General features: G+C 54.2%; 2 protein-coding genes across 2 annotated transcripts in view; both read left to right on the forward strand.

Moving 5' to 3' along the window:
- DCHS1 (dachsous cadherin-related 1) overlaps positions 1 to 6,394 on the forward strand; it is a 34,705-nt gene extending 28,311 nt beyond the window's left edge. Inside the window, exons 14-21 of the mRNA XM_012654436.1 lie at positions 82 to 960; positions 1,084 to 1,197; positions 1,370 to 1,581; positions 1,670 to 1,824; positions 2,018 to 2,148; positions 2,245 to 2,528; positions 2,858 to 2,996; positions 3,334 to 6,394. Coding sequence (XP_012509890.1) covers positions 82 to 960; positions 1,084 to 1,197; positions 1,370 to 1,581; positions 1,670 to 1,824; positions 2,018 to 2,148; positions 2,245 to 2,528; positions 2,858 to 2,996; positions 3,334 to 5,945 — 4,526 coding nt within the window. The 3' untranslated portion in view covers positions 5,946 to 6,394. The remainder of the gene's footprint in view (positions 1 to 81; positions 961 to 1,083; positions 1,198 to 1,369; positions 1,582 to 1,669; positions 1,825 to 2,017; positions 2,149 to 2,244; positions 2,529 to 2,857; positions 2,997 to 3,333) is intronic.
- A 1,882-nt stretch (positions 6,395 to 8,276) lies between these two features.
- Positions 8,277 to 13,816, forward strand: TPP1 (tripeptidyl peptidase I). Its single transcript, XM_012654338.1, has 13 exons — positions 8,277 to 8,339; positions 8,455 to 8,526; positions 8,793 to 8,932; positions 9,979 to 10,129; positions 10,341 to 10,468; positions 10,616 to 10,794; positions 10,910 to 11,108; positions 11,257 to 11,445; positions 11,679 to 11,748; positions 12,510 to 12,630; positions 12,744 to 12,902; positions 13,079 to 13,204; positions 13,384 to 13,816. Exons 1-13 carry the CDS (start codon positions 8,323 to 8,325, stop codon positions 13,522 to 13,524), a joined length of 1,692 nt encoding a protein of 563 aa, XP_012509792.1. The 5' UTR covers positions 8,277 to 8,322; the 3' UTR covers positions 13,525 to 13,816.
- The last annotated feature ends 555 nt before the right edge of the window (positions 13,817 to 14,371 follow it).

The raw sequence follows: 14,371 nt of genomic DNA on the forward strand, positions 1-14,371 counted from the left end.
TGCTCTCTCTCCACTGTTACCTGTAAGTCATCCCCATCCCATGACACATGTATATTTATGTGTGCATGCCCTTCTCTGCAGATGGGGACCCATCAGGAGCCTTTGTCCTAGATCTTGCCTCTGGGGAGTTTGGCACCATGAGGCCACTAGACCGGGAGGTGGAGCCAGCATTCCAGCTGAAGATAGAGGCCCGGGATGGAGGCCAGCCAGCTCTCAGTGCCACTCTGCTTGTGACAGTGACAGTGCTGGATGCCAATGACCATGCTCCAACCTTTCCTGTGCCCACCTACTCTGTGGAGGTGCCCGAGGATGTGCCTGCAGGAACCCTGCTGCTGCAGCTACAGGCTCATGACCCTGATGATGGGGCCAATGGCCGTGTGACCTACTACCTGGGTGCAGGTACAGCAGGAGCCTTCCTGCTGGAACCCAGCTCTGGGGAGCTGCGCACAGCCACAGCCCTGGACAGAGAACAGTGTCCCAGCTACACCTTTTCTGTGAGCGCGGTGGATGGTGCAGCTGCTGGGCCCCTGAGCACCACAGTGCCTGTCACCATCACAGTGCGCGATGTCAATGACCACGCACCCACCTTCCCCACCAGTCCTCTGCGCCTGCGCCTGCCCCGCCCAGGCCCCGGCCGCAGTACCCCAACCCTTCCTCTGGCCACACTTCGAGCTGAGGATCGTGATGCTGGTGCCAATGCCTCCATTTTGTACCGGCTGGCAGGCACACCACCTCCTGGCACCACTGTGGACTCTTACACTGGTGAAATTCGTGTGTCCCGCTCCCCCGTGGCTCTGAGCCCCCGGGATCGTGTCCTCTTCATTGTGGCCACCGACCTTGGCCGTCCAGCTCGCTCTGCCACTGGTGTGATCATTGTTGGACTGCAGGGGGAGTCTGAGCGTGGACCCCGCTTTCCCCGGGCTAGTAGCGAAGCTACGCTCCGTGAGAACGCTCCCCCAGGTGGGTCCCCAGCCATGTCTTCCAGATTTGTATCCGTGGATGGGCTGGGGTTGCTCACTGAAAATGTCCCCAAATTCCCCCAGTCTAATACTCACAGTTCGACCAATACCATCCTCTCTGCAGGGACTCCTATTGTCTCCCCCAAGGCTGTACATGCAGGGGGCTCAAATGGACCCATCACCTACAGCATTCTCAGTGGGAATGAGAAAGGGACATTCTCCATCCACCCTAGTACAGGTAAGGGATGGGAGCAGGGGCTCTGTGTGGAACAGGGTCCTGAGGAAGCAGGATCTTTGGGCCAGAGGAGGCTTTAATGGGGGAAGGGCTGCCCTTGAATAAAGGGCCTCAGAGAGGGATGCTCCAAGGCAAGCAAAGGGAACTGTCACTGATGCATTGTGCCTCCCCCTAGGAGCCATCACAGTTCGCTCAGCAGAGGGGCTGGACTTTGAGACCAGCCCACGGCTGCGACTGGTGCTGCAAGCAGAGAGCGGAGGAGCCTTTGCCTTCTCTGTGCTGACCCTAACTCTGCAAGATGCCAATGACAATGCTCCCCGTTTCCTGCGGCCCCACTATGTGGCCTTCCTGCCCGAGTCCCGGCCCTTGGAGGGGCCCCTGCTGCAGGTGCGGGGTGTGATGGGAAGATGGTGGGCAGGGTTGGTGAGACTTGTCTGTGGCCAGGCCAGTGCCAGCAGCCTCCTGCCCTCACCAGGTGGAGGCAGATGACCTGGATCAAGGCTCCGGAGGACAGATCTTGTACAGTCTAGCTGCATCCCAGCCAGCACGGGGATTGTTCTATGTAGACCCAGCCACAGGCACTATCACTACCACAGCTATCCTGGACCGTGAGATCTGGGCCGAAACACGGTGAGGCCTGGCCCTGTGGACCCAAGACTCTATCTTGGGCTTGCCCAGTTTCAAGCCCTGCTTGGCATCCCCCTCAATCCATAGACGACACCCCGAATTCCCCAGCCCAGAGTCCTGTCCTGAGTCCTCCTTGCCCTGCCCAGGGTTCCCCCTTATCTTCAGGCCCCACTCGCTGATTGTGCTCTGTGTCCAGGCTGGTACTAATGGCCACAGACAGAGGAAGCCCAGCCCTGGTGGGCTCAGCTACCCTGACGGTGATGGTCATCGACACTAATGACAATCGCCCCACCATCCCCCAGCCCTGGGAGCTCCGAGTGTCAGAAGGTGAGGGCTGGGTAAAGTGAGAGGTATAAAGGGTGGCACCCTGGTGCTCCAGGGGTGCTGGGACCATACCAAACACACTTGTCCTGTGTGTTGCAGATGCACTATTGGGCTCAGAGATTGCACAGGTAACAGGGAATGATGTGGACTCAGGACCGGTGCTGTGGTATGTGCTGAGCCCTTCTGGGCCCCAGGATCCCTTCAGTGTTGGCCGCTATGGAGGCCGCGTCTCCCTCACAGGCCCCCTGGACTTTGAGCAGTGTTCCCGCTACCACCTGCAGCTGCTGGCACATGATGGGCCTCACGAGGGCTGTGCCAACCTCACAGTACTTGTGGAGGATGTCAATGACAATGCACCTGCCTTCTCACAGAGCCTCTACCAGGTACTGATACCCCTGGATGCCTCCACACCTGGATCCACAGTTGTTCCTGGTGGAGGGAAGTGACAGAGCTAGAAGTGGCTGAAGTGGGCTGGATGTTGGAGCTGATCTGGGGATGGGAGGTTCCCATCTCAGACCAGCCTTCCAAGTCCTGTGAACTACATCCAGGTTCTGCATCCTGCACCCAGAAAGGGGAGAAGGTGGGCAGTTCTCATTCGAATACCGAGAGTATGGATTTCAAGCTGGAAAGGATGCCAAGCAGGGCCCGTGGGCTGAGTGGGCAGCAGGGCAGCTGGGGAGCTTGGCCATGAACACTTTTCCTCACACCCCAGGTGACGCTGCTTGAGCACACACCTCCAGGCAGTGCCATTCTCTCCGTGTCTGCCACTGACCGGGACTCAGGTGCCAATGGTCACATCTCCTACCACCTGGCTTCCCCTGCTGAGGGCTTCAGTGTTGACCCCAACAACGGTGCGTCTTTCTCAGGATCTGATCCCTTGTCTTTGACTGTATTGAGCCATATCCTGACCTCATTTCTAGAATTTGTTACACAAACTCAGGACTCCTGGATCTCTGACCCAGGGAGGACATTTTCTCCCCTCTGTCTTTATTGTAAGCCCTTGCTTGACTGCATATCTAGAACCTGTTCCCTAAGCTTTGAATCCTTGAGGCCATCCAGTAATTTCCTGGCACAGAGGCCCTGGAGTCTGCCTTCCAAAGCCATTTCCTAGACCCTGAAGTGTCACTCTTCTGCTCACCTACAGCCTCTGCTGAATACATGTTTCTTTCTCTACCCTTCTCATCTTAGGGACCGTGTTCACAACAGTAGGAACAGTGGCCTTGGGCCATGAGGAACCAGGAGTAGTGGATGTGGTGCTGGAAGCACGAGACCACGGGGCTCCAGGCCGGGCAGCACGAGCCACAGTTCATGTGCAGCTACAGGACCAAAATGACCATGCCCCGAGCTTCACATTGCCACACTATCGTGTGGCTGTGACTGAAGATCTGCCCCCTGGCTCCACCTTGCTCACCCTGGAGGCCACAGATGTTGATAGAAGCCGTACCCATGCTGCCGTGGACTATAGCATCATCAGTGGCAACCGGGGCCACATCTTCCAGCTGGAACCCCGGCTAGCTGAGGCTGGGGAGGGTGTTGGACCAGGCCCCCGGGCACTAGGCTGCCTGGTGCTGCTTGAACCTCTAGACTTTGAAAGCCTGACACAGTATAATCTAACTGTGGCTGCAGCTGACCGGGGGCAGCCACCACGCAGCTCAGCTGTGCCAGTCACTGTCACCATATTGGATGTCAATGACAACCCACCTGTCTTTACCCAAGCATCCTACCATGTGGCAGTACCTGAGGACACACCTGTTGGAGCCGAGCTGCTGCATGTGGAGGCCTCCGACGCTGACCCTGGCCCTCATGGCCTCGTGCGTTTCACCCTGAGCTCAGGGGACCCATCAGGGCTCTTTGAGCTGGATGAGAGCTCAGGTGCCTTGCGACTGGCCCACGCCTTGGACTGTGAGACCCAGGCTCGACATCAGCTTGTAGTGCAGGCTGCCGACCCTGCCAGTGCACACTTTGCTTTGGCACCAGTAACTATCGAGGTCCAGGATGTGAATGACCATGGCCCAGCCTTCCCACTAAACTTGCTCAGCACCAGCCTGGCTGAGAACCAGCCTCCAGGCACTCTTGTGACCACTCTGCATGCAATTGATGGCGATGCTGGAGCTTTTGGTAGGCTCCGCTATAGCCTCTTGGAGGCTGGGCCAGGGCCTGAGGGCCGTGAGGCATTTGCACTGAACAGCTCAACTGGGGAGTTGCGGGCACGAGTGCCCTTTGACTATGAGCACACAGGAAGCTTCCGGCTGCTGGTGGGTGCTGCTGATGCTGGGAATCTCTCAGCCTCTGTCACTGTGTCAGTGCTGGTGACTGGAGAGGACGAGTATGACCCCGTATTCCTGGCTCCAGCCTTCCACTTCCAAGTGCCAGAAGGTGCCCGGCGTGGCCACAGCCTGGGTCACGTGCAGGCCACAGACGAGGATGGCGGTGCTGATGGCTTGGTGCTCTATTCCCTTGCCTCTCCTTCCCCGTATTTTGGTATCAACCAGACTACAGGTGCCCTATACCTGCGGGTGGACAGTCGGGCACCAGGCAGCGGAACAGCCACTTCTGGGGGTGGGGGCCGGACCCGGCGTGAGGCACCACGGGAGCTTAGGCTGGAGGTGGTAGCCCGGGGTCCTCTGCCTGGTTCCCGGAGTGCCACAGTGCCCGTGACTGTGGATATCACCCACACTGCACTGGGCCTGGCACCTGACCTCAACCTGCTGTTGGTGGGGGCTGTGGCGGCCTCCTTGGGAGTTGTTGTGGTGCTCGCACTGGCAGCCTTGGTCCTAGGACTTGTTCGGGCCCGTAGCCGCAAGGCTGAGGCAGCCCCTGGCCCAATGTCACAGGCAGCACCCCTAGCCAGTGGCTCCCTACAGAAGCTGGGCCGGGAGCCACCCAGTCCACCACCCTCAGAGCACCTGTATCACCAGACTCTCCCTAGCTATGGTGGGCCAGGAGCTGGAGGACCTTACCCCCGTGGTGGCTCCCTGGACCCTTCGCACTCAAGTGGCCGAGGCTCAGCAGAGGCTGCGGAGGATGATGAGATCCGCATGATTAATGAGTTCCCCCGTGTGGCTAGTGTGGCGTCCTCCCTGGCTGCCCGTGGCCCTGACTCCGGCATCCAGCAGGATGCAGATGGACTGAGTGACACATCCTGTGAGCCACCTGCCCCTGACACCTGGTATAAGGGCCGAAAGGCAGGGCTGCTGCTGCCAGGCACAGGAGCCACTCTGTACCGAGAGGAGGGGCCTCCAACCACTGCCACAGCCTTCCTGGGGGGCTGTGGCCTGAGCCCCGCACCCACTGGGGACTATGGCTTTCCAGCAGATGGCAAGCCATGTGTGGCAGGTGCGCTGACGGCCATTGTGGCTGGCGAGGAAGAGCTCCGTGGCAGCTATAACTGGGACTACCTGCTGAGCTGGTGCCCTCAGTTCCAGCCACTGGCCAGTGTCTTCACAGAGATCGCTCGGCTCAAGGATGAAGCTCGGCCATGTCCCCCAGCTCCCCGTATTGACCCACCACCCCTCATCACTGCCGTGGCCCACCCAGGAGCCAAGTCTGTGCCCCCAAAGCCAGCAAGTACGGCTGCAGCCCGGGCCATCTTCCCACCGGCCTCTCACCGCTCCCCTATCAGCCATGAAGGCTCTCTGTCCTCAGCTGCCATGTCCCCCAGCTTCTCACCCTCACTGTCTCCTCTGGCTGCTCGCTCACCTGTTGTCTCGCCATTTGGGGTGGCCCAGGGCCCCTCAGCCTCGGCACTCAGCGCAGAGTCTGGCCTGGAGCCGCCTGATGACACAGAGCTGCACATCTAGCTGTGGCCCAGGCTGGGCCCCGACCTGGGACACGCACAGTGTCCCCAATGCAGGCACCACTCTGAGCCTGCCTTGGGCAGCCTCGGACCATTACTGGCCACGGGGAGGCCACCACTGGGCCCCAGCTCTCCACCCCAAACTCTCCAGCCTCCTCAGAGCACTGGGACCTTTTGGCCCTTTTGGTCACTGACCTGTGGCCAGGTCCAATGTGGGGAGAAATATGAAGGAGGTGGCAGCCCTGGGTTCTCCTCGATGAGGGCTTCCTGCCCTGGTACCAGCATCCTGAGATGGAGCTGAGACTTTATTTATTGGGGGGTAGGGAGACGGAAGGGGTCCCTCGAACCTGTTTGAGCCCAGCTCTTTTGGGTTCCACTGACACCCCTGCCCCTGCCCAGAACCAAGTGCCAATTCTCACTCTGGAGCCTTAATAAACTGCAGTTTGTATCCAGCCTCCGGCTCTGTTCTGTGGGGATGACTGGAAGACATCTGGCACAGTATTGTGGGCACCTCAGGAGGCAGAGAGGGGTGGGGGACATGGGTGCGTCTAGAGTGGGAGCTCAGGAGCCTGGACTGAGGCTAGTGATACATCTCTCTGCAGTCAATCTTTTCCCTCTAATATGGGCAAGAGGCCAGCTGGGTCTTGGTTGTAGCAGCAACCTAGAAAGGGCTCTTAGGGGATGATCAGCTCTAGGCCTGAGGGTCTTAAAAGAGGTGGGGGTGGATACAAGAGCAGCCAAGTAGTTTCTTTTTCTTGGGACCACTAAGTATACACACTGTAATAAGAGCTCACATTTGTTGAGCTTTGCCACATCAGGTTCTCTGCCAGGTGACCTGCTTGCTTTATCTCAGTGTAAATTTTTACTGCCGCAAAATGAGATCTAGGAACCACTGGTGTAGACTATTCTTTGGGGATCCCAGGAAGTGAGGGAAAGGAGATGAGTCAATGTTTGAGAAGTTCACAGGACTGAGGAAATTGCAAAGAAAGAAGGTTGTGGTCAAAGAAAAAGGTTTCAGAGCATGGTGGTAGTAAATACAGTTCCCCGGGGCCAAACTCAATGGGAGATGTTGGATTTGGAGAAAAGTGGAGGGATCGAGGGACAGGAGGAAGTTAGATTAATTTTAATGGGAGTGAGGAAATGCAACAGCTTGAGAAAACAGAAGGTTATAGTCTGAGAAAGGATGCCGTAATTTCAAAGGTAGAGCAGTTCTGAGAGATGGCAAGTCCAAGATGTAGCATGGGACTGGTTTGCTTAAGTGAAGTGAAGGTCTCGCTCATTGGGTTTGATGGGATGAAAGGAATGGGAGGTTGGGGTGTTGAATAGGTCTCCTACTAAGACACTTTAATTGTCTAGGTCAAATGATAGCAGGAGTTGGAGTAGACAGAAAGGCTAGGTGCCAAAATCCTCAGTGTGGGGCTAGAATCTATAGGACAATAGATGGTAACGATCTGTAGGATAACAGCAAGAGTAGAGGGATATATCTCAAAAGTATGGAGGTCAGAACAGGGATTTTAATGAGTACTGGACTAATGGTTTGGGAAGTTAAAATTATACACTCTTCTGCATGAATTTTTAGAAGAAAGAACACTGAGGAAGCCTGCAAGGGAAGTTGAGTCCGCAGGGTTTCAAGTCTCATTGAAAATCATCTCGTAAAGACCGCAAATAGAAGTGGTCAACTCAGACCTCCTTGAGGGCTTGGAGTTACGATTAGGAAGAAGCAGAGGTCTGGATTCATTTTATCCACGTGAGCCCACTAAACATTGATGTAAGATTCCTCCATGGCTCTTGGAACAAAATTGTTTTTCTTGAAAACCTTGGGAACTCATAAAAAATAGGGCCCCATCGGATTATAGATCTCCTGAAAAGCCATTGAAAACCAGACCCTGATTTGACTAAAAGGATCTTGACCTTTCAAAAGCTTCAGTCTGCTCATAAATTTCATCTTAGAATGAGCATGAAACTGATAATACGGGGAGACAGGGTAAGGAAGGAGGAAAAAGGTTTTTTCCACTGCAACCCTATGAAGCAGATCGCTTTTATATAATAACATCTGTATTATAAATGAAAAAACCTAGGCTCTGAGAGTTTACTTTCCTGATATGCAACTAGGAAGAACTGAGGTCTGTGGGCCTCCGGAGCCCGCTTCCTTGTGGTGATTCTCACCCGGCCAGACTCAGGCAGCAGGTGGGGAGCCCTGGGCTTACCATGTGCTTGAGTATCCAGAGAGGGAGAGTCCCAGTGGCAGCCCCACCCTTTCCCAGCATTCAGGACCACCCATTCAAGGGTGGAGCCAGTACCCTTACGTCACTAGTTACTAGGCAAAGGATGGGGTGCTCATGTGATCCATCACATGACAGCAGATCTTACAGAAAGGCGGAATGGGACTCCGAGCCTGGTGAGAAATTAGGGGGTCCTGGGAGAAGGGGATCACATTGGAGGGAGTACATGTTGGAGGGTGGGAACACAGTGACAATCCAGCTTCTGCTGAAACCCACCTGCTGCCCCTACAGCCTCCTAGGCCTGCTTGCCCTCATCCTCTCTGGCAAATGCAGTTACAGCCCAGAGCCCGACCAGCGGAGGACGTGAGTTGACTTAGCACTGCCCGTCCCCTTCCCCATGTCCTGTTCTGCTCCCACTATCCTGGTTCCTGTCTCCCCTCATCCCCGTGCTAGGAGCTTATCCCACCCCATAGACTAATCCCCAGGTTCCCAGGCTCAGTCCCCTATCATTTTACCTACCGTGATCCATATCTGTATCTATGTCTCAGTTCCTAATCTGAAACCTTAGTGTCCAGTATTTTCCATCCCCACCCTAACCAAGGCCATGTCCCTGACCCCTGACCCTACAGGCTTCCCCCAGGCTGGGTGTCCCTGGGCCGTGCAGACCCTGAGGAAGAGCTGAGTCTTACCTTTGCCCTGAGACAGCAGAACCTGGAGAGACTCTCGGAGCTGGTGCAGGCTGTGTCGGATCCCAGCTCTCCTCGCTATGGTGCCTGTTGGGATTGGGGATGGGATATGGGAAGCAGTGGCGGGACACAGGGCTGGGCTGGGCATAGGACAGGGTCATGTCTCAGGGCCTGTCAAACACCTGTGTTCCTCAGGCTAGAAACCTAAAAGTGGGTGTGGTTCAGAGCACGTGATCTGATCTGGACTCAAATTCTGACTCTACCACTTACTAGCTACCAGACAAATGAGGAAATGTCATCTAGTACATATAGGTGTTCATCAACTCAAGTTCCTCCCCCGACCCTCGAACCTACTCCCATTTCCTCCTCTGTTCAGACACTAAGGCTGCCAGTTCCAACTCCTAGAGAGCACTTCCTTGGACTAGTCTACTTGCCATTCTCTTTGACACCAACCCAGTTGTTTATTCCTTTTCCTGGACTACTGCCCAGTCCCCTGACTGGTCTGCAGTCTCCTCCCTCCTCCCCACTCCCCACCCCACTCCCCACTCTGCTTCAAAACAGTCTTTCCAATGTTCAAACTGTATTGTCTCCTTCCCCTGGTTAAAGCCCTTCATGGCAGGGCGAGTGTGTGTGTGTGTGTTTGTGTACAGTGGAGGTGGGCAAGGCAGGCAGCCTAAGATTCACCCAAGAGGTGAGCACTAGTGTGCATGGCTGCATGCAGGAAACAGTGACTCATCATCATGTTTAGTTTAAAATTAACACGTGTGAAGACCTGAGCTAAATTAGATATTATCTTATAGTTGCCCCCAAAAGTTTTGAAAAATTTTATTGGAGATAAACTTAAAATGGAAATTTTAAATTTATTTTTCATGAGCATGGCAATGCATGCTGTCGTACAGCATTTGCAACTTTCTGGCCTTTAGGGTAAATCCATATTCTTGGGCATGGCATTCCAAATCTCTCTAGATTTTTCTTCCCCTGCCCCCCAAATATACCCTGCACCTGCACAGTCTTCCTTTATCCTGCTTTAGACTCCCTAGGAAGTCCCGATGTCTCATGGTTGAGGTCCAAAGTGGGCAACTTGGAAAAGCAATGAATGAAGGCAAAAGCCTCTTCTGAATCCCTGCAGGAAAATACCTAACCCTAGAGGATGTGGCTGAGCTGGTCCGCCCATCACCACTGACCCTCCGCACAGTCCAAAAATGGCTCTTGGCAGCTGGAGCCCGGAACTGCCATTCGGTGACCACACAGGACTTTCTGACTTGCTGGCTGAGTGTCCGGTGAGAGGGATTGATTGCTCCACAGGGGCACCAATCATCCCATCAGGGAGACTAGTCACCCCAATGGGAGGGAGCTGAGAGCTTGCTGGGAACTTGTGGGTGGGATTTAATGCATGGGGAGACAATGACTGATTGCCCAGTGATGCTCAGGCAGTGCCCTCTGCTCCATTCTGTGCTTTCTGACCTCTGTTCTCCCATCTCTGACCTCCAGACAGGCAGAGCTGCTGCTCTCTGGGGCTGAGTTTCATCACTATGTGGGAGGACCTGCGGAGACCCATGTTGTAAGGTCCCCACGTCCCTACCAGCTCCCACAGGCCTTGGCCCCCCATGTGGATTTTGGTAACGCCCAGTGGGTTTGGTGGGGTTGGGGAAGACAGATCCAGGGGCTGGAGAAGTTTAGATGCCATGGAGGACTTGGGGTGGGATCACTGGTAAAGTGGGTGTTGGAGTCTACAAGATCTCCTCAAGCCTGAACCCTCCCTACAGTGGGAGGATTGCACCGTTTCCCCCCCACGTCATCCCTGAGGCAACGCCCTGAGCCACAGGTGGCAGGGACTGGTGGCCTGCATCTGGGGGTGACCCCATCTGTGATCCGTGAGCGATACAACTTGACAGCACAAGACGTGGGCACTGGCACCAGCAATAACAGCCAGGCCTGTGCCCAGGTGAGCCAAGTAGAGAGCCCCAGGGTCCTCACAGCTTCCCTGTGGTATCCTCAGTGCTTTACCACCCTGGGACTTACTCTCTGACTCATAATTCCTGCTCTGACTCACTCCACAGTTCCTGGAGCAGTATTTCCATGGCTCAGACCTGGCCGAGTTCATGCGCCTCTTTGGTGGCAAATTTGTACACCAGGCATCAGTAGCCCGCGTGGTTGGACAGCAGGGCCGTGGCAGGGCTGGAATTGAGGCCAGTCTAGATGTGCAGTACCTGATGAGTGCTGGTGCCAACATCTCCACCTGGGTCTACAGTAACCCTGGTAATGTCAAGGGGACTGGCTGGTGGGGAAGAGGGTGGGGGATGAGTGTTGATCCCTGCTCCCTCAAGGGAATGCCATGAGCTGGAGGGAGATCCTGATAACCCCCCAATGATCACCCTTGTGCCTATCCCCTCAAAAAATAATCCAGGTCGACATGAGGGGCAGGAGCCCTTCCTGCAGTGGCTCCTGCTGCTCAGTAATGAATCAGCCCTGCCACACGTGCACACTGTGAGCTATGGGGATGATGAAGACTCACTCAGCAGAGCCTACCTCCAGCGGGTCAACACTGAGTTCATGAAGGCTGCTGCTCGGGGTCTCACCCTGCTCTTTGCCTCAGGTGACCTCCTGCCCTAAACTTAGAACCATCCCCTTCGGCCACCCACCCTGGGAGCTTTGATTCCACAGTGACCCCTGAGCTTCATCTCTGACTCATAATCTGAACTCAGATCTAACCTCTAAACTCTGACATCCTGCGGTAATGACTAAAACCTGAATTTCCTCTCTGACATCAGAACCCACATACCAAGCTCTGCCCAGTTGATACGACTGCTAAACTTGGTTTCTTTCCAGGTGACAGTGGGGCTGGGTGTTGGTCTGTCTCTGGAAGACACCAGTTCCGTCCTAGCTTCCCCGCCTCCAGGTAAGCACCCTGGAACACAACTTACCTGTGACCACAACCTTTTACCTGTGACCTCATGATCTAGAACCTTTGTCTTAACCCTACCAGGTGCTCCTGTGGCTCAGCCCTCAGCTTTACCTACCCTGGTTGCTGCACTCCCCTCTCTTCTTCTTATAGGTCCCAGGCCCCAAGTCTCCTGAGTGGGATACAGCTCCCATTGTTCCTCTTCCTAGGTCCCAGGGCATTTTGGTGGAAGACTGGGTGGGTGTTCTGTAGAGAAAAGTTTGCAGTCACCTCAAGCCAAGCCTTGAGGGCTCAAAATATTAGTCATCCAGGCCCCATGGCTCATGCCTCCCAGCACTTTAGGAGGCCAAAGTAGGAAGACAGCATGAGGCCAGGAGATCCAGACCAGCCTGAGAAACTCAGCAAGTTCTCATCTCTACAGAACAATTAAAAAAAATTAGTTGGGCATGGTGGTGCACACCTGTAGCCCCAGCTATTCAGGAGGCTGAGGCAGGAGGATCACTTGAGCCCAAGAGTTTGAGACTGCAGTGAGCTATGATTGCACCCTTGCATTCCAGCCTGAGTGACAAGAGTGAGACCCTGTCTCTTAAAAAGCAAAAACAAAAACAGAAACAAAGCAAAACAAAATAATCCTTCTTAGTCAATCCCATGTATATGCTTTCCTGAAGAGTCTAGGAAGGAAGACCCAGGCCATACTCACCCATCCCCACACATCTTAGAGGGTCCCCTACTATCTGAATGCTGTCTTCTGCCCTCAGCCCTTATGTCACCACAGTGGGCGGTACATCCTTCCAGAATCCTTTCCTCATCACAAATGAGATTGTTGACTATATCAGTGGTGGTGGCTTCAGCAATGAGTTTCCACGGCCTTCATACCAGGTACGTATATATTTGTGTGGATGGATGGGTGTGAGAGTAGGGATGGGGGATCCTTAGTTCAGCATACTATTGGGTAGGCCACAAGCCAATACTCACTCAAAAATGCCTTTCAGGAGGAAGCTGTAGCCCAGTTCCTGAGCTCTAGTCCCCACCTTCCACCATCCAGTTACTTCAATGCCAGTGGCCGTGCCTACCCAGATGTGGCTGCGCTCTCTGATGGCTACTGGGTGGTCAGCAACAGTGTGCCCATTCCATGGGTGTCTGGCACCTCGGTGAGAATCAGCCTGTCTCCAAACCCCCACTCAGGAACTACCTTCACCCCCTATGTTCAAGACCTTGCACCCAGAACCCCTGACTCCTTAGAGACCTCTGATCCTTTTAAACATCACTCCCCAAAAGTCCAATCACTCTGAACCCCTGACCTCTACTTTTACCCTCACCCTTGCAGGCCTCCACTCCAGTGTTTGGGGGGATCCTATCCTTGATAAATGAGCACAGAATCCTCAGTGGCCGCCCCCCTCTTGGCTTTCTCAATCCAAGGCTCTACCAGCAGCGTGGGGCAGGACTCTTTGATGTGAGTGTGGAAGGGAAGGGTGTGGATATTTTCATACAGCTATGGGGAGTGCTAAGATGAATTTGGGGGCAGTTCTGACAGTGTGGGATAGCCTCTGAAATATGAATAGAGGGTGAGGAGATGTAGTCTGTTAGTACTGGTACCAGCAGGCCCAGATCTGATGCCTACCTCCTTCCTAGGTAACCCATGGCTGCCATGAGTCCTGTCTGAATGAAGAGGTGGAGGGTCAGGGTTTCTGCTCTGGTGCTGGCTGGGATCCTGTGACAGGTTGGGGAACACCCAACTTCCCAGCTCTGCTGAAGACACTACTCAACCCTTGACCCTTCCCTGGCAGAACAACCTGTCCCCTGCCCTGTAGCTAGTGGTTCAGTCCCTTATTCTGCCCCATTGCAAGCTCTGCTGAACCCTCAACTGTTGACTGCTGCAGACAGCTTATCTCCCAGACCCTGAAATGCTGTGAGCTTGACTTGACTCCCAACCCTACCATGCTCCATCACACTCAGGTCTCCCTACTCCTGCCTCAGGTTTCTCAACTAGATGGTATAACTAGCATTTTTGGCTACCCCTTCTCCCCATCTCACCTTCCTCTTTTCAACCAGGCTTTTCTAAAGGATTCTCTACACTGACCATGTGTACTATTTTACTTTATGTTCACTCCTCAATTCATTGCAATGAGACCCCTGCTCTCCCCTATTACTATTTCCTATCCTGACACCAAGAAACAATAGCCTCCAGCGCACACTTCTCAATCTTTGCTTTATGGCCTTTCCTTCATAGTTGTCTACCCCTCTCGTTCTTTAGCTTCCAGGGCTTAACGTCTCTTACCACTCCTATCTTCCTCCTTCATAGACCTCTCTTTCTCTGCTTCCCCATGGAATACTGGTGTTCTTCGTTGTTCCATCCTTAGTCTTTTCTTCTTCTCACTTTACTCATTGTTCCCTGGAACAAATCACTGACACCCACAACCGTCACCACCTCACTGAATCAGACTTTCTATCCAATAGTGATAGATATCTCAAATATAAGATGTGTGATACCCAACACTTCACCTTTCTCCTTCCCAAGCCCAAGCTATTCCATCTCATTTTGTCTTGGCAAATGATACAATGCCAAGCCAAAGGTAACCAAGCCAGAAACTTGTATCATCCTTGACTCCCATTTATCTTA

The sequence above is a fragment of the Propithecus coquereli genome, unplaced genomic scaffold (assembly GCF_000956105.1).
Source record: "Propithecus coquereli isolate 6110/MARCELLA unplaced genomic scaffold, Pcoq_1.0 Scaffold44, whole genome shotgun sequence".
NCBI lineage: Eukaryota > Metazoa > Chordata > Mammalia > Primates > Indriidae > Propithecus > Propithecus coquereli.

Bases quoted from the DNA above. Each gene is read 5' to 3' on its own strand.
- TPP1 (XM_012654338.1), top strand. The intron at 8,527-8,792 runs GTGAGTTGACTT...CTGACCCTACAG, and splicing joins GAGCCCGACCAGCGGAGGAC to GCTTCCCCCAGGCTGGGTGT. The intron at 13,205-13,383 runs GTGAGTGTGGAA...CCTCCTTCCTAG, and splicing joins GTGGGGCAGGACTCTTTGAT to GTAACCCATGGCTGCCATGA.